The sequence below is a fragment of the Pongo abelii genome, chromosome 4, assembly GCF_028885655.2.
Source record: "Pongo abelii isolate AG06213 chromosome 4, NHGRI_mPonAbe1-v2.0_pri, whole genome shotgun sequence".
Lineage (NCBI taxonomy): Eukaryota > Metazoa > Chordata > Mammalia > Primates > Hominidae > Pongo > Pongo abelii.
The window spans coordinates 84597690-84616428 of NC_071989.2; the positions used below are offsets into that span (position 1 = coordinate 84597690).

An 18739-nucleotide genomic window follows, 5' to 3' on the forward strand; every position below is an offset into this window, starting at 1 on the left:
GAACCTCATTAGATTGCTTTATAGCAGAATAGCTGTGGTTGATTGAAAGGAGGCAGAGTGGTGACTGGAAATCTTGAGAGTAGGTTGACCTCTTTGAGAGTTTGTTCAAATATTTATTGAGCACCCACCAAATGCTGTGCACATCTTGGAAGGCAGGAACCTTCTTTGTCTTATTCACTGCTGTATCTTCAGCACCTAGCACAGGATTGGATGTTTGGGAGGTCCTCAATAAGCATTTGTTGGTGGAATGGATGGAATGCACATTTGTGTTGCGTCTGGCACTGTGCTAGGCCCTTAACATACATTTATTCTGGACACCATTTTATGAATTAGAAAACTGAGGCTTAAGATGTTTTTATTTTGCTCAAAGTCAAAAAGCCGGTGTGACAGAAGTGGCAGGGCTGAGGTTTCTATCTTGATTCTTTCCATCCCACAGGGATGATTAAGAGCACAGGCTGAAGAGTCTGACTGACCTGAGTTTAAATTAAAATTCTACCACTTCCAAGCTGAGTGACCTTTAAACATTTATTTGACCCTCTCTACCCGTGTCTTCTATGGAGTTTGTAACCGCCCATCAGGTTCGCCTTGCCTGCTGCCCAGATAAAGCCGATTTATCAAGACAGGGGAAGTGCAAGAGAGAAAGAGTTTAATTCATGCAGAGCTGGCTAAGTGGGAGATGGGTTTTATTACTCAAATTGGTCTCCCTGAAAATGTGGAGACTGGGTTTTTTTTTTTTAAGGATAATTTGGCAGATGGGGGCTGGGATAGTGGGGAGTACTGATGGGTTTGAAATCATAGGGGGTCAAAGTGGGTTCTTCTTGCTGTCTTCTGTTCCTGGGTGAGCCAGGACTGGTTGAACCAGATTATCAGTCTGGGTGGCTCCAGCTGGTGCATCAGAATGCAGGGTCTGAAAGATATCTCAACCACCAATCTTAGGTTTTACAATAGTTATTTTATCCCTAGGAGCAATTGGAGAGGTTCAAATCTTATGGCCTCTGGTTGCATAACTCCTAAACAATAATTTCTAATCTTGTGGCTAATTTGTTAGTCCTACAAAGGCAGTCTGGTCCCCAAGCAAGAAGGGGGTTTGTTTCAGGAAAGGGTTGTTATCATCTTTGTTTTAAAGTTTAAATATAAACTAAGTTCCTCTAAAAGTTAGTTTGGTCTTTGCCAAGGAATGAACAAGGACAGCGTGCAGGTTAGAAGCAAGACGGAGTCAGTTAGGTCAAATCTCTTTCACTGTCGTAATTTTTGCAAAGGTGGTTTCAAGTTTTGGTGAAGATTAAATAAGGTTTGTGTGGCACTGAGCACACTGTCTGGTGCATAATGAGCCTCCAAATATTAGTGATTATTAGCATTGTTATTATCCATGCTAGCAATACCAAGGACATAGTTGTAGGAGTAGAATCCCAGAGTAGAGATCGTGGTTATGGAAGTCAGGTGGGATGAGGAATGAGGGTAGCAAGTAGTGGATGGGTCATCCTCATTCCACAAGGCAATAGGAGATAGGTGTGGACAAGAAGACTGAGTCAAGAGCTGGCTTTCTAAGTGAATATTAGAGAATGAGGAGGAGATTGGTAGACAATATTGAGGAAGGACAGAAGTTATTGTAGGTGACTCATCATCCTTAAAGGAGGAGGAATGGATTCTACATGACTTTGGAAATGGAGTCATCTGGAGGAATGATAGATCTAGCCAGGCAACCCTGGCTCTCAGTACTCCATGGGAGCACAAGAGCTACAGGGAGAATTCCAAGAAGTAGTAGATTTCAGATCCCCATATGTAAAAATCTTTCAACAGCATACATTAATTCAGCAAATAGCCATGAAGCACGTAGCATAGGCCAGGCACTGTTCTAGGCACTAGGGATACAACAGTGAATAAAACAGTCAAGGCTCCCTGCCTTCATGGAGCTTACGTGTATTTTTAGATAGGATTTGGCAGAATGTAAGGGCCAAGTAATACATGCAGGCCTTGATAGTTCCAGAGAGTATTAATCCAAAATAGTTTCTGTTCATTCCAAAGTCTTAAAGCCAACATTTTAAAGCAAAAATTTGGGTGGAGTGTGTGATACAGGAAGGATTTGGGGCTTTTTTCCTAATGTTTTCAGACTGTTTCTAAACCAGATCTATTTAGGGGAATCTTATAAACTGTGCTTTCGAAATCTTTTTAGTCATGTGTTTGAGAGTTCTGGGTATGTAGACAACAGACCTCATTGAGGCTTCAGCCCGTTGTTCAATTATGTATCTCCTCTACCTGAGAATAATAACTGCCTGCTTAGACATCTGGGTTCTATGGTTCTAAATCTGAGCACTAAGTACAGTCATGTATCACTTAACGATGGGGATATGTTCTGAGAAATGCCTTGGTGGTTATTTCGTCACTGTACAAACATCGTAGAGGTACTCACACAAACCGAGATGGCACAGCCTACTAGACACCTAGGCTATGTGGTATGCTGATTGCTCCTAGGCTACAAAACTGTACAGCATTCTGTGGTCTGAATACTGTAGGCAATTCTAACACAGTAAGTATTCGTATATCAAAACATACCTAAACATAGAAAAGGTACAGTAAAAATACAGTATGGTAATCTTACAGGACCACCATTGTATGTGTGATATGTCATAGACTGAAACACTATGTGGTGCATGACTCTACCAAAAAAAATGAAACCGCATTATGCAGTTCATGACTGTACAAAAAAAAAATGCAACAGGAATCAGGTCAGTGGAAACTGGAAGTGATGGAAAACATGTAAATCAAAAAGTCTTTGGAGGGTGAAGAGCAGACACAGATCGGAAAGTTAATGTGAATGGAGGCAAAGAATGTTTGCCTGCTATGTAAGAATGTCTTTTTTTTTTTTTTTTTTTTGAGATAAGGTCTTCCTCTATTGCCCAGGCTAGAATGCAGTGGCATGGTCATAGCTCACTGCAGCCTTCACCTCCCAGGCTCAAGCGATCCTTCCACCTCAGCCTCCTGAATAGCTGGGATGACAAGTGTGTACTAGCACACCTGGCTAAACATTTTAATTTTTTGTAGATACGGGGTCTCCCTCTGTTGCCTAGGCTGGTCTTCAACTCCTAGGCTCAAGCGATCCTCCCGCCTTGGCCCTCCCAGTGTGCTGGGATTACAGGCATGAACTACCATGCCCAGCCAAGAATGACTTTTGGAAATTCTTCCTTTAAAAAACTCACTCTTCATCTATGTTAAAATGCTATGGTATTTCATTGCCCAGCATGCAGAATACAGGGAGAAGCTGGTGGAATATTATCAAATATATTTAAACATGTGACAACGTTTTACTTAGCTTCCAATTACTAGCAGACTTCCGAGGGCAGAAGGTTGCCAGCTCATTCATCTGGTCATTACTTATCTTGACCAAAAGCCCACGAGAATATATACTGAAAGAATAAAGCTTTCATTACCATTTAATGTTTTTCCTTAAAGCCTCATTTTAATACTGTGAAACCAGATTTCAGAGAATGTCATAATTAAGATTTTCATAAAAAGAAACATTTAATACTATTTAAACATATAATGACTCCCAGTGCTACCTGAATTCATTCACATCATAAACCAACTAAAATGGGCTTTAATCTGTATGGTGACCATGCTGCCTTTACTTAACCTTAATATACCACTGTCAAGACCAATTTATGAGCCACACTAAAATAATTATCATTGTTTTATTATTATCTCACCTTATTAACCAGAAATGTTAATCTGGTTAATCATCTACCATATTCACCAGACTCTGAATAATTGGCAGTTCTTTTAAAAAATCAAATTTATCCTGGAAAGAGGAGTATTTGCCAACTCAAGGATGTTTTAAAGAATGTGCTACGGACTCATGGCCACTCTAAAAGAGGAGTTCCAGAAATGTTGAAGCATTTTGGGAATAACTGTATAGTCTTCCAGGTCTTCTACTTTGAAGAGAGATCACTTAGATGGATAGATTTGTATATAACTTTGGGATTCCTCAGATTACTTTGTAGTCACAAGTCAGATTGAGTTTTGACTGGAGGAGGTCATTTGGCAACTATTTGATAGAAAAATATTAAATAGTATTTATCGGAAAGAGAATGTCTTGGCAGATCTCTGAGGCTTGCGTGTAGGTGTTCTCAGGAATCCTCCCAGGGAACCTGCTCTTGTGGGTTCCTTGGGAATGAATTCAGGTGAGCAGCAGGAGCCCTCAAGGCCGAAGAGGCTGAAATGCATTAAGTAGGCTGGAGTCAGATGACACACCACAGCCACCATCTCTTGACAGTGGACAAGTCACTCTCTAGAACCTGTTTTCCTAATCTATCAAATGATGGAGTTGGACTGAACAAGGGCTGCATTTCTTTCTAGGATTTTCTGGAAATGGGGATTATATCCATGCTTTCGTTGGAGATTTTAACTAAGGATGCTGAATGCTGAAGGAGAGGAATTTTGTCTACAAACAAAATTTTTTTATCAGAAAAGGAATTCATACTTTGTGTAAAAAATTACAACAATGCAGAAGTGTATAAAGCAGAAAGTAAAAACCTCTTCCCTTAACTCAGCACTCAGGTTAATTGTTCTCTATCTCCTGAACAGGACATTCAGGCTCGCACTAGCCATCTTTGAGGGAGTAGTTAAGACTAAATCTTTTCCTATGTTTTAATGGTTCTTACAGTTGGTGAGATAGAAGAGTAACATTTGTGGAAGTCTTTTTTTTTCCTTCTAAAAAGGAAACTCAGATCATCTAGCCCAATTTATAAATCCATATGAAGAAGTTAAGTTCCAATACTTGAAAATAACTTAATTAGAGTAATATAAAAATTGCAAAAGACAAAAGAAAATACATTAAAATGTTAATAGCAGTTTTACAGAGGTGACAGGGATTTTGGGGTATTGTTTTTTCTATTCTTTCTATTGCCTCGACTGAGGCAATACCTTTTGTGTTACTTGTATAATAAAAAAATAGATTTACATACCAGAATAGTTGGTTGATTGGCTTCAAACCAAACAGTCCAATAACTGACACATTAAATCTTTATTGACTAAACAGCTTAAAAAATTATGACTGCTATTTCCTTTTATTTGTTGTTGTGATTTTACTCAGAATTAAAGATAAATGATTAGTAATTACAGGAAAACTAACTTGTAAAAATCTTAAAGACATTGAATGGGTTAATGTACTGAGCAGCTATGAAATTGCAAGGCACTGTGGGAGTAGGGTGAGTATACTCCCCCCAAGGGCTCAGGGTCAGGCAGGGGAGGTGAGATAAAAACCCACAGCCATACACTAGCTGGCCTGTCCTGAGGGTTGTGAGGCACAAAATGCTAGGAGACTAGAGAAGTAAGAAATGTCTTGACGTGAGGAGAAATCAAGGAAAGCATGGTGTTAGAACATGAGTGGGATGTTTTTTGTATCGAGACTGAAGAGGCTTTTTAAAGTGGAGGGAAGGCAAACTGAGGCATAGAGATGCCAATACCAGGTCTTGTCGGGAAGAACAGAGTCCAATTTGGCTGCAGGATAGGGCATATGTAGGGGAGGGGATAAGACTGGCATGGGGGCAGAGGGGGACTTGAATGTCAAGTGACAGAGTCAAAGCTTGCACTCTAATAAGTAGGTGATTGATAGGTGATCTTGGGGGCTTTTGAAAAGGAAGAGTGATATAATAAATCAATATTGGCTTAGGACAATCCCTTTGGCTTTGGCAAAATTGTGACTCAGGTAAGGGACAGTTGGGGGAGACAAGGATGGGAAGATGCATGATAAATGGGCCCTGAGCTTGGCAGGCATCAAGAAGGCAGTGCAATATTTTGTAGAAATAGACTTAGCAGAGCAGGCGCCCAGCATTCAGCAAGACCGCAGTTCAAACCCCATACAGATTCTTAGCCACTGTATGACTTGAAGGTGTTACTAACTCCCCTGAACCTGTCTCATCTACAAAATGGGCATAGTAGCACCTATGTCATAGGGTTGCTTCATGGCAGGTAATTACTCTTGTAAAGCATTTAGCACAGCTCTGACGACACATGGTGAATGCTCAGTAAATATTAATGTCACTAATTCCAGTCAATTCCATTAACTGGAATTAATTAGTTGGAGTTAGGAAGGAAACAGGTGTCAGCTGGGTCGACTGAAGGAAGCGGAGATCTCAGGAAGCAGTACATGGTGGTACAGTGGGAGCATGGCATCTGTGGGGAAGACTGCAGTGGGATCCCACCTCTATTGCTGGCCAGCTGTGATCTCGTACAGGATACTTAATCCCTTTCTAGCTCAGTTTCTTTAGCGGTAAAGCCAGCGCAGTGTTACCGTGGAGCTGGTATGTGAAAGTAATGCATGTTAAGTGTGTAGTATGTGCCTGATACATTGTTAGTGCCCAGTAAATGTTAGTTATCAGGTGAGGGGTGGGATATGGGGTTGAATAGATTTGCCTCTTCCACTCATAGAGGCAGGATGTGCAAGGAGGGGTGGAGATATGCAGCAAGGGATTGGGCATGAAGGTTTTCTCCAGGCCTGGGGAAAACACTCGGCCTGGAGATATTCAGGAGTCCCTGGCCCAGAGGAGATTACAACTCTGCAGGGATATGAGCCACGAGTGAAATGTAGACATAGGCCTAAGGAAGCAATCAGACACTTCCAGAATAGAGGACATTTGCTAAGACAGCTGGCCTGGATACTTCAAAAAGTATCATGGGAAAATATATCGGGGTTGTTCTAGACTGAAAGTGACTAGAGTTGAAACCAAAAGAATGTATGAACCTTGATGGGACCTGGTTGTTGTTGCTGTTGTTGTTTTTAAAGACAAACATTCTGGAGACAATTGTTGAATACTGATTAAGAGCTCTGTATTAGAGGCTATAAAGAAGTTACTGTTTATATTTTTAGGCATGATAATCTTACTGTAATCATGTAGAACAGTGTCTTTGTTCTCAGGAAATCTATGTGATAATACTCAGGGGTGAAATGTCATTATATGTACACATGCATGGGGTGGAGAGAATAGTAAATCTGGCAAAATGTTAACAACTATTCAATCCAAGTGGAGAGTATGTATCTGAGTATTCATTGTGCTAGCCTTTCAACTTTTTCTGGATGTGTGGAATTTTTCAATATAAAAAAATGAGAAAAAAGGCCTATGGAAAAACTAGGAACCAGTACGCAACAGGAAAAGGAATTCTTTGAAGGAAAAACAGGATCCACCTACCAAGAGAGCAATTTCAAGGGAGAGATTAAGCAAAATGAAGGCTGCAAATAGATCATCATATTTGGTCACTGAGAGATTGTGGCAGCTTGGAAATAGTCCAGTGAAGCACAGAAAACTGACATGCACCCTAGAACTTAAAGTATAACAAATAAATATATATATATATATGTATATATATATATGAAAAGAAAACTGACCCAGAGTAAAGGAGTAAAAACTGGGGAGGAAGGATAGGCAGCCAGGACTTGTTGGCCCTTCTGGGTTAAGTCTTTCTTTTCAGTAAGAAAGGGAGACTGCGCATTGCTGAGGAAGAAGAGCCTGGGGGAACGGGAGGGACTGAGACAGCGAAAGGGGGAATACTACAGGAGGAAAGACCCAGTAAACGTGGGAGAGGAATGGGATGGAAAATGACAGGAAGATGTGGCCTTAAGTGGAGGGATGCTTTCCCCTTCAGCCCAGAGGTGAGGACTATGACGACATGTGGGGAGGAAACCCTCTTCCTAGTGACAAGGGGATGAGGTGATGTCTTGCTAAGGTGGCAGATGTGAGGCCCGAAAGTGGACATATGTGCCACACTTGTCATTAGGTCTGAAGCAAGGGAAGGATGGCCGAGGGGAGACAGAGTGCGCCTGGTATTGGTTGAATAATATGGGCAGTAAAAAAGCGGGCTCTGGGACTGCCCCGATGAGGGCTAGAGATGATGCAGCTCTACAGCAGTCATGGAAACTAGAGGGGACGTCCCCCCCGCCCCACCCTTCAGAACTTGGTGTTAGGCAGATTATGCATTAGGAACTCTTTTTTTGGGGGGTAAAAAGCTTTCTCATTTCCACGCACCCTCCACCTTGGGCTGCTAGGTGTATAGGCACATGGTGTGATAAGTCTTTGGTATGGAATGAAGCTGTATCCTTTCAAAGTCACCAGGTTCGGGTTCCCAGCCCTAAGTGGCCATGGCACTGGGTGGTCTGGGTTCACGGGGCTCCTGGAGCTCTCGGGTGTCCCGTGTGCCACCCCATTCCTTGCATGCATGCCCACGAAAGGCCGCCCAGGTACCCCAGGTGACCCCATGGAAGTGAGTTTTGGTTCTGCTCTGGCTTCGAAGTGCTTCTCAAGCTGAAGCCTTAGGGTGTGGAAGACCCTACAGTTAGCTGGAGCTTCCGAGTGAGTAGCGGCTGCGGGCCTGGCTTCGGTCGCGGCTTCGGTCCCAGTGGGGGCTGAAGGCATTGGCATTGGACGGAGAAGCGCTGTCCTGGGGTGGAGAAGTGGCCACACCCCTACAGGAGGACCTTTGTGATGACGCAGCCGTCCCTGTCACCCTCGGGGTCGTCCTTGAGCGGTGGCGCAGCAGGGGCCCAGCCCAAGGCGCCCTCACGGCGGCTCACCTCCCGCAGCCGCGCCTGCAGCGCCTCCCGCTCGGCCTGCAGCTCCCGGCGCGCCTGGGCCGCGGCGCGCTCCTCCTCCTGCAGCGCCCTCCGCCTCCGCTCCAGGGCGCGCTCGCCCTGCTCCACGGCCGCCTCACGCCGCTCCAGCTCCCGCTCCCGCCGGCTGCCGCGCACGGCCAGCGCGCCCATCTGTTCCAGCAGGCGCGCCCAGTCGCCCTCAGGGGCCGCAGCGGGGCCAGGCGGCGGCGGGCAGGGCGCGGCAGGTGGGGAGCGCCGGGCGCCGCTGCTCTCCAGCTCTCGCCGGTGCGCGCTCCTCAGGTGCCTCCACAACGCCGAGGTCCCCGCGTGGAAACCCGGGCCGCGGCCCACCTGCTCCCCGCACAGACGGCAGGTGGCCCAGTGGCCCGACGGATGCCCGGGGCGCCCCGGCGCCAGGTGGAAGTAGCCCCAGGCCTCGGAGTACGGCGCCCCCAGGCAGCCGGGAGGCGTCGGCGCCTGCTCCAGTCCCGGACACTGACCGCCCCGCGCCGCCGCGTCGTCCAGCCTGCGGGCCTCGTCCATGGTGCAGGCCGGCTCGCCGCTCCTCATTCTGCGGCGCCCGCACGCTGGGGAGCAGGGGAAGAATAATAATGAGTGTTAGGATCAAGCACACAGCTCCTAGACTACAGTTAGCCTAAGAAACCATGCCGCCCTCCATTTTCTTACCGATAAAAATCCTATAGTGTGGGTAGATGTCTAAATTTCTTTCTAATTAATCTTCAGTATTAAGTGTTGATTCCTCAGAAAAAACTGTTAAAAATGTCCAGCCCTTCCTATACTAGGAATCCTCTTTGAAATCAAGTGGGTCCCCAGTCAACAAGTATTTATACTAATAGTGGGAGGCTAAGCTGCTTGAACGGAAAGAACTAGCTAACTCCGTGCTGTGTCTGTATTAGCTTTAACTAGTCTCTGCTTTCTTAACAATAACAACAATAAAAAAGGTACTGTCTCCAGAATAACAGCGAGGCTCCCTTATGCAGTCTTCTCTGGGTGCTGCAAAGCACACTTCAGCAATGACCAGAAAAGAAAGCTTTGGGAATGAAAATTTTGTTTCTTAAACTTCAGGAGTGGAAGAGCCAGTAGTGAACAGCCTTTTAAAAAGCTTTCAAAGACTGTATGTTTTTCAAGATAAAAGTATGTTTTTGTGATTATAAAAACAATCTACTTATGAGAAAATAGGCAGTACTGAAAGCAATGCTTTTAAGATATGCACATTTAGGAAACAGCAATATCCAAAGCAGCATTCTAAATTTTTACCTTTAAATTAGACAGTGGGTCATTTCCCAAGGATTCTGGGGTCCCTGTCATTGCCTCAGGGTTTCCAACCATCTCAGGTTCCACGGGTAGAAACAATGCATGCAACACGATTCCTGAGTTCTGAGGAACCATCAGCAGTGCTAGGAGTAAATTCAAGGACAGGCAGGCCAGTGAAAGAAATGCATTCAAACCACCTTAAAGACAGATACTAGAAATACTGAGCAGCGCCATGCCCTCCTTCACTTTTTCTAACCCTTTCATAGATACCCAAGGCATAAAACAAATAAAATTAGTTTTCTTTATTGTTTGTGCTAACTAAAAGATCCCCTCTACATATTTGCAAGATACAAAGTTTGCTCAATACTTTTAATTAAGGAAGAAAAAGAAAGAAAATAACGTCTTGCTTTGTTCAACACAAAATCTGTTAAAAGGATCCAAACATAATGCAATGTCATTGCACAGTCTTTTTTATTAGGAAACTAATTTACTACTGCAATAACCTATTAAAGAAAAGGGAATACAGAAAAAGGTGAAGTTTATTCGTTAGGAAATAAGTTCACAAAGGACCAAATGTGTGATTCTAGATAAATTTGCTTTGAAAGTTGAAAAACAATGAGAAGAAAACACATGACAGACTTCTTGAGCTGTTCTGAGAACTTATCTCAGGGAGAAAATCAAGGGCAGGGTGAGACCCAGTACAGTGAGATCAATGCTGCTCATACTGTCAGATTTTGAACCAGCAGCCATGGAGATGACAAAGTTCCAGAATCTTTCTTGTTAAACACAACTGGGAAAAACTGAAGACAAAGATGAGAATAGGAAAAATAAGCTGCTATAGTTACAGTAGCATTTAGTGTAAACTATGAATTCAGTTGCTAATAGTCTTGTTGCAGATGCACTGTACTTTTCTAAACCTAATTATTCTTTTTCCCACCAACCAAGTCCACTCCGGATCAGGTATGACATTTAACATATCATTTTTAAAAAAAGATAACAAACATACCAGAATCATCAAAAAAGGCAAGTACCATGCCTCTTCTAACAAAGAAATGGCTATTTACATGTCTTCTGATACACAGGCATTGATTTAAATATGGTCACTCATGATAAAGACCAATTAGCATAAAAAATCTTTAGAAATTAAAGGCTACATTTTCCCCCAAGAGATGTATTACACTGCTAAAGTCTCAAAAGTGGGGGAAAGTAGGATGAGGAGTTACAGACCACCTTCAAGAACAGTATTTTTATGGCCAGTAAATATTATGGTTATATAACATTATGGTTGCTAAACAGAGTAAGATTTAAGTGGTATAAACATTTTTAATTATCTAACTTTACCTAGAATTTTTCCTATACTTTTTTCTTTTTTAAAATTTCTATTTCCTTCTATATTGAATCTGATCTTTCCTGAGGTCCTTTTTTATTACTGGACAAACACAAAAGTGCAGAGACTATTATAATGAATCTTTACGACTAATTTACTTTATAAATTAAAAGGGATGTAAACGTTTCCTATAACATCAAGAGTATTGCTTTGCATTCTGATATGCTTTCTTGAGCCAAAGCTTGGAAACTGCACATAAACCCGCAGATTCTCTTACTTGTGTCAAAGTCTGAGAGTCATCCTTACTGATGTGCCCCTAATAGTGCCAGAGGTGACCGATTACTGTCATGCTTTTTACCCCTCTGGGTTTCTTTAAAAACTGGAATGCCCAGAGGGAATGTCACACAGGTGAATGCCATCTGTTAGGAGTTAAAGTGGGCACAAGGGTGAGAAGCACTGACTTTGACGTCTTAATCCTTTTGACCTAGTGGAAGCCTCACCTGAGCCAGGGACAAGCTGCATCACAAATGTTGGCCAGCACAGCGCTGCCCCTCCAAGGGTGGCAAGGGGACATCCTCTGCCTGGGCAGCCCTTCGCTTTTGGAGGTCTTAACCGGTGGAAGGCAGCACGGGGCAAAACTGCCTCACCTTCTCAGTCCTCCACATCATGCGGCTATATTCTAGCTCAATACAATCCTCAGTCTCAGTATCTACTGAGTGACCAGCAGTCAGTCTATGGCCACAGGCCGTAACAGCCTGGTTAGCTGAGCAAACTATCACAAGGACAGAAAACCAAACACCGCATGTTCTCACTCATAGGTGGGAATTGAGCAATGAGAACACGTGGACACAGGGTGGGGAACATCACACACTGGGGCCTGTCGTGGGGTGGCATGGGAGGGATAGCATTAGGAGATATACCTAATGTAAATGATGAGTTAACGGGTACAGCACACCGACATGGCACATATATACATATGTAACAAACCTGCACGTTGTGCACATGTACCCTAGAACTTAAAGTATATAAAAAAAACAAAAACCAAAAAACCTGAGTGCATTTCAGCTGCCCCTGCAATGTGAAGGGGGAGAAACCTCTTCAGACACTTCAGCCACAACCATAACACACAAAGAGCTCTTCAAACACAATAAAAAGACAAAGAGCTCGACAGAAAAACAGACGAGAAATATGAGTAGGCAAATGAACTAAATGCAAACTCCACTGGCCAGGAAATTTATGAAAAGGTGCACAACATCACTTATATTCAGGGAAATGCTATTAAAGTAGCAATAAGGTATCATTTTACATCCATCACACCAAGAAACATTAAGAGGTCTAACAACCAAAGTTACAAGGGAGGTAGAGAAAAAGCACACTCCTCAATTACTAGTGAAGATGGGATGGATTTTAGGAAAGCATTCTGGCCATTTCTTTTCTTTCCTTCTTTCTTTTTTTTTTTTCTTTCCTTTTTTTTAAGACAGGGTCTTGCTCTGTCACCCAGGCTGGAGTGCAGTGGCACAATCATGGCTCACTGCAACCTCTGCTTCCCGGGCTCAAGAAGCGATCCTCCCACCTCAGCCTCCAAAGTAGCTGGGACTACAGGTGCATACCACCATGCTTGACTAATTTTTGTATTTTTTGTAGAGATAGGGTCTATGTTGCCCAGGCTGGTCTTTCTTGAACTCCTGGGCTCAAGTGATACACCTTCCTCGGCCTCCCAAAGTGCTGGGATTACAGTTGTGAGCATACCCAATGAGAATGCATGTCATTAATTCTGTGGTTAGCTAATAAGAAGAAAATGAAAAGTAAGAGCTCCCTCAATTTTTCCTTGAACATTTTTTTAAAACTAACACAAAGGTGCCAATGAATTTGAGTATTTTGCTTACATCCATCCACTCCATCCAACTCTCATTCAAATGCTCATTGTGCACCTGCTAAGGTCAGGTGCGTGCTTTCTGCCAAGCATTCCAAGAGGAATGTCACATAGTCTCTGCCCTCAGGAAGCGTACCATCTGGTGGGGAAAGAGATGCTTCCAACAATTCTGATACCTGTGTGATAGGGCCAGCTGCAACTTCTATATTAATTAAAAATAGAAGCTGGGCTCGGTGGCTCACGCCTGTAATCCCAACACTTTGGGAGGCCCACGGAGGTGGATCACCTGAGGTCAGGAGTTTGAGACCAGCTTGGCCAACACGGTGAAACCCTGACTCTACTAAAAATACAAAAATTAGCTGGGCATGGTGGCGGGTGCCTGTAATCCCAGCTACTCGGGAGGCTGAGGCAGGAGAATGGCTTGAACCTGGGAGGTGGAGATTGCAGTGAGCCGAGATAGCACCATTGCATTCCAGCCTGGGTGACAAGAGCGAAACTCTGTATCGGAAAAAAAAAAAAAAAAGAGAGAGGGATAACCTGAGATTCTACTCCTGGGGATCTCTTCTATAGAACTAACAGCACCAATAAACACAGTCTTGTATCAGGATGCTCATTACAGAATCATGTAGAATGACAAGAAACTGGAAGCAAGGGAATGCCTACCACCAGGAAAATGGCTGAGTATATAACATATGTTCATACCAGGGAATATTATACAGCCATCAAAGAGGAATAGGATGAAGTTCTGTTCAATGTCTTACAAGGATATCTGGAGGAACTGTTCAGGGAGAAAAGAGAGATGCAGAAGAGTGTATAATATGATCCCACTATTATTAAGTAATATACATATCTGTATAGGCGACATATAGCTATAGATGAAGAAAGATAAGGAGATACTATGGTTGAGGCAATGGTAACTGATGTGAAAGGAGGGAGAAGGGGAAGAGGTAAACACAAAAGTAAAAGCAATGAGGTACTAAGAAAGCATGCATGTGATCACCTGTATACATTTAGGGAAAGTGTGTATATCACAGGATCTCTATATAAATAAAAAATAATTTTATAAAACAACCCTTGGGGCTGGGTGTGGTGGCTCACACCTGTAATCCCAGCCCTTTGGGAGGCCAAGGCAGGTGGATCACCTGAGGTCAGGAGTTCAAGACCAGCCTGGCCAACATGGTGAAACCGCATCTCTACTAAAAATACAAAAAATTACCTGGGCGTGGTGGCAGGTGCCTGTAGTCCCAGCTACTCGGGAGGCTGAGGCAGGAGAATCGCTTGAACCTGGGAGGCAGAGGTTGCATGAGCTGAGATTGCACGACTGCACTCCAGCCTGGGTAACAAGAGCGAAACTCCGACTCAGAAAAACAAAAAAGCAAAACAACCCTTGGCTCCTCAAGCATGTGAGCTCAGGCAGGGCCAGCCCAGCCTTAACTGTGGAGGCTGGGGGGACAGTCCCATGGGGAAGCCCACTGCTGCGCCGCTTGGAGGAGGAAACCCAGCATGTGAGGCTGCTCATTGTCACATGGTCTGCTGTGCTCTGCAGAAGGAGATTCTGTATTCACACCCAGGATGTCATGGAAGAGAAGGTCATCCCATTCATCTCCCTGGCACAGGGTAGACACTTGGGGGATGCTGCATTAAATGAAATGAACCTGACTCTGTTTCTTTAGCCCCAGCCCACCCGAGTCTCAATCTTCCCATCTGTCAAGAGAAATAATAAGATTATTTGCCTCTAAACAGGTGGCTGAGATCAAATAGTGCAAATGATGTCACTGTTGGACCCTCTGGTGTTATATAAATTCAAGACATGAACAATAAAGAAACTACCAATATTTACTGCTCAGACATGCCCACGTTAAAATTTTAGTGGCTAAAAGGCAGTTGTTTTTCCATCTGTCATTATGTTATTCAACAGAGTAAGTAGTCTAAGCTGGAGGAATCCCCTTGGGAATTGAGTACAAAGAGCAAATAAAAAAGAGTAACAGATCCAAGACCCTTACCCCTTAAATTTATTTTCACTTCCTAAATTGAACTTCATGCAAAATAGGTTATTTATCACTAAGGTAAAATAAGATAATGGGGAGGCTTAATTAGCCAAAGCCCTGTGATATGCATTTCTTCCTTATCAAATACCCAATGAGAATGCATATCATTAATTCTGTGGCTAGCTAATAAGAAAATGAAAAGAGCTCCCTTAATTTTTCCTTGAAAATTTTTTTAAACTAACACAAAGATGCATGAATGTGAGTATTTTGCTTACATCCATTCACTCCATCCAACTCTCATTCAAATGCTCATTGTGCACCTGCTAAGGTCAGGTGCGTGCTTTCTGCCAAGCATTCCAAGAGGAACGTCACATAGTCTCTGCACTCAAGAAGCATACCGTCTGGTTGGGAAAGAGATGCTTCCAACAATAATTCTGATACCTGTGTGATATGATTTGGCTGTGTCCCCACCCAAATCTCATCTTGAATCGTACTCCCATAATTCCCACGTGTTGTGGGATGGAATTGGTGAGAGATAATTGAATCATGAGCGCGGTTTCTCCCATACTGTTCTCGTGCTAGTGAATAAATCTCACGAGATCTGATGGTTTTATAAACGAGAAGCCCTTTCCGCTTGACCCTCATTGTATCTCATGCCGCAGCCAGGTAAGAAGTGCCTTTTGCCTTCCGCCATGACTGTTAGGCCTCCCTAGCCACGTGGAACTTTAAGTCCATTAAACCTTTTTCTTTTATAAATTGCCCAGTCTTGGTTATGTCTTTATCAGCAGCGCGAAAACAGACTACTAAGACACTGTGGTAAAGGTGAAATCAGTGCTCGCTCCTTCGGGTGAATTCCATCACATAATCTCCACTGGGGAAGGGGTGTGGGCATGGGCAGCTCCTGGGAGCTGATGTCTTAGGGGCCCTAACACAAAAGTTCATGCAGTTCAGCATCCCTTCCCCTCCCATGCCCCACAGGGCACAAACGCATTGTTGTCCGTCACCAAAACACATTACCCTTAGTACTCGACTCTAATAAAGTTCCAGTTCCTCAGTTGTATAACAAGGCTTCCAAGCTCCTATTTTAAAAGAAAGTTTCTTGAAGCTAAATAAAAGCACTGCTAACATGAAATTAACAGTGGAAATTTCTGAGTGTAATTTCAGGGTGAAAAAAACTGAAAAGACAAATGTAGATTTTAGATATTTCAAGGAAGGAGAGAGAGTAGTGTTGCTGGTACCATGCCTCTGCACTTGCTATAGCTGAGTTTCATTTGAGTATCCATTATTTGGAAGGAGTTCTTAAATCTAAGCCTGTGGAAGACAATAAATTCACATTAATTATCTCTCCATTTGACTCAATTTCTGAAGAAGTTCTATCCTTCTGATAAACTATCAGATTAAATCCCAGATTCCTCAGTATGATGTCCCTGAATACCAATATAAAGAATAAAGGAAGAGATCAAAACCTGGATGAATAATCTGTATAAATATGGGCATATATACAAGGTATGACTATAATATTGAGACTCATCCTATAAAGCACCTAAAAAAGTTAATTGTATTATTTTATACTTATGCTTGTGCACATAAAAATATTTGGCAGGCTAAAGGCCAAAGAACCAGGCACTGTTCTCAAAAGGACATAGCAGATTAATTACACCTCTATTTGTCCTTCCATACTCAAGGCTACTTACTGTAGTTGGGTTAACCAGGCAGAGTTTAAACCAATATATGTTGGTTGAGCCTGGATCTTAGATGAGAAATTCACACTAACGTGAAATTCACACAGACATATGTGGAAACACTAAAAACATTTTCTTTTACTTCATCCACCAGTGACTTTAATGAAAGCAGAGCATAATAATTAATACACGTAATTAGAGTTGACAACTGAAGTGTCAAGAAAACCACAGTTCATCTGTTATCCGTCCATCTCTGTTGAAATATTAGTTTACTGCCATATATTAATCTATTTATAAACAGATCCAGACAATTAGAAAAATTAGTCTGGAATCACCAGGCTGAAGGCTTAGCTGAAGTTAAAAGACAAGTAAAAATGCCTCCAAACTGTAAAACTTGAGTTGGGGAATAAATGGTAAAATGTGTAAAAATTTAGAAAAAGGTTATATGTGGACTGTAAAAAATACACTGGACTCACAGGTAATTATGTGGTGAATCAGAGATGTTTCCTAAATGGCATAAGCCAAACTCTTAGATATTTCTACCATTAGCTAAAAGGCAGAGAAGCACACTCTCTCTCTATTAATGCACTTTTAAAAATGAAAATTGTGAAGTGTTCTGCCCTTAAAGTGGACCTTTATTTCAGGCCTGCATTACTTTGCTTAATAGATATGGTCCTAAAGATTAAGGTGGTGATCTATTTTATCTTGTAAAAATGCATAATTTAATCTGAGTTATAGGAATTTAAAGCTGCCCTACTTTGAAGGCCTTTGTGACTCAAAGATTTTTTAATTTAATTTTTAAATTGAGAATTACCTGGCTTGGGCTTTTGGTCTTTTTATAATATGTATTGCTGTCTACTTTTTTTTAATTCTTGGCTGCCTCAAGCTATTTTTGCCTCCAAAAGGTGTCAGCATATGAATAAAAACAGCAGAAAATAATTACCCTAATTAGGTCAATGTATTAAGCTGTTTCTGCAACAGTTTCTCTGAAACACCTTATCTTTGTAGTCTTGGCTAATTAGAAATTCGACTAGTGGTAAGTATTTATTTTTTTCTTTCAAGGGGGTTTTTGCTTTGCTAAGCCTCGGACATTTGGTTAGTGGAAGAAATCACAGAAACTGCTCCAGCGGACTCCGAAAGGAGCGGAAAATTCTTTTGTTTGGGGGCCATGAGGGGTGGGGGAGGGGTGGGGATTCTGGTGTAAGCTTTTGGCTTGCATTCGCTTTCTCCCTCCGAAAGTGGGCGACATCAAGTAAGTCCCAATTATAGAAAGAACCCACTGCAGGGCGCCCAGCCACCTGCCCAGTGAAAAGACTGTAATCAGACAACTTTAATAAAGGGAGAGCAGGAGAGTGGCGACGAATTTCCACATTCCGAACAAGCTTGTCGAAAGGGGAGTGTAGGGAAGGAGCAAGAATGAGGCACTGGAAGACGGTGAGCGGGGCCTTGCCACAGAATCCCGTGCCCACCTGCTTTCTCACAGTCGCGACAGCCGGCCCGGATAAGGGCAGCCCAGCGAAGGGCACGCCCCGCGCGGGTGCCAGGGAGGCCGACGGGCGCGTCCGCGGTCGCTGCTCACCTGCGCTCCCCACTGCCCGGCCCGGCCCGCCTCGCCCACCGAGTCTGGAAGCCCACACTCACCCCTTTACCCGCGAAACGCGGCCGGGGCCGGCGGCGGGTCGGGAGTCCGGGATGGTAGATCCCCCTCCAGGCGCCTCGCTGACATTTTGTCCCGGACGGAAAACCTCCGCGCGTGCCCCTTAAAGACACAGCGCTCCATTCACACGTCTGCGGGGAAAGGGGGGCCGTCACGTGTGGCCTTCACCCGAAAGCGGTAGGGGAGTCGCTCTGAAACCGCCAAGGATCGCGAGCGACAGACTTGTGTTGGCCAGGGTTTTAAGATGACGCAATAGCTGAGTGTGGTTGAAATGTAACTATTGTTTTACAACTTTGCATTAACCTTCCAAGACCTGGATTCCCGGGCCTGAGTCTCAAGGCGCGGTTTGCATCCTT

The 18739-nt window shown here is 43.4% G+C and overlaps 1 protein-coding gene and 1 non-coding gene across 3 annotated transcripts; both read right to left on the minus strand.

The window, feature by feature from the left end:
* Positions 1-3430: 3430 nt before the first annotated feature.
* ZBED3 (zinc finger BED-type containing 3) lies at positions 3431-18491 on the minus strand. 2 transcript variants are annotated; one of them, XM_024247631.3, is made up of 3 exons: positions 18368-18491; positions 9860-9999; positions 3431-9168 (listed from the first exon to the last, which is right to left on the minus strand). In XM_024247631.3, exon 3 carries the CDS (start codon positions 9149-9151, stop codon positions 8456-8458), a length of 696 nt encoding a protein of 231 aa, XP_024103399.3. In that variant the 5' UTR covers positions 9152-9168; positions 9860-9999; positions 18368-18491; the 3' UTR covers positions 3431-8455. The 2 variants fall into 2 exon arrangements, with proteins under 2 accessions (XP_024103399.3, XP_054411623.2); XM_054555648.2 differs by having other exon boundaries at positions 18306-18383.
* LOC112133662 (small nucleolar RNA SNORA47) lies at positions 11708-11845 on the minus strand. The gene has a single exon (XR_002915287.1). It is a non-coding gene; the product is annotated as a small nucleolar RNA SNORA47 (small nucleolar RNA).
* Positions 18492-18739: the final 248 nt, after the last annotated feature.

Excerpts from the sequence above, each read along its gene's own strand:
- ZBED3 (XM_024247631.3), bottom strand. The coding sequence starts at position 9,151 with ATGAGGAGCGGCGAGCCGGCCTGCACCATGGACGAGGCCCGCAGGCTG.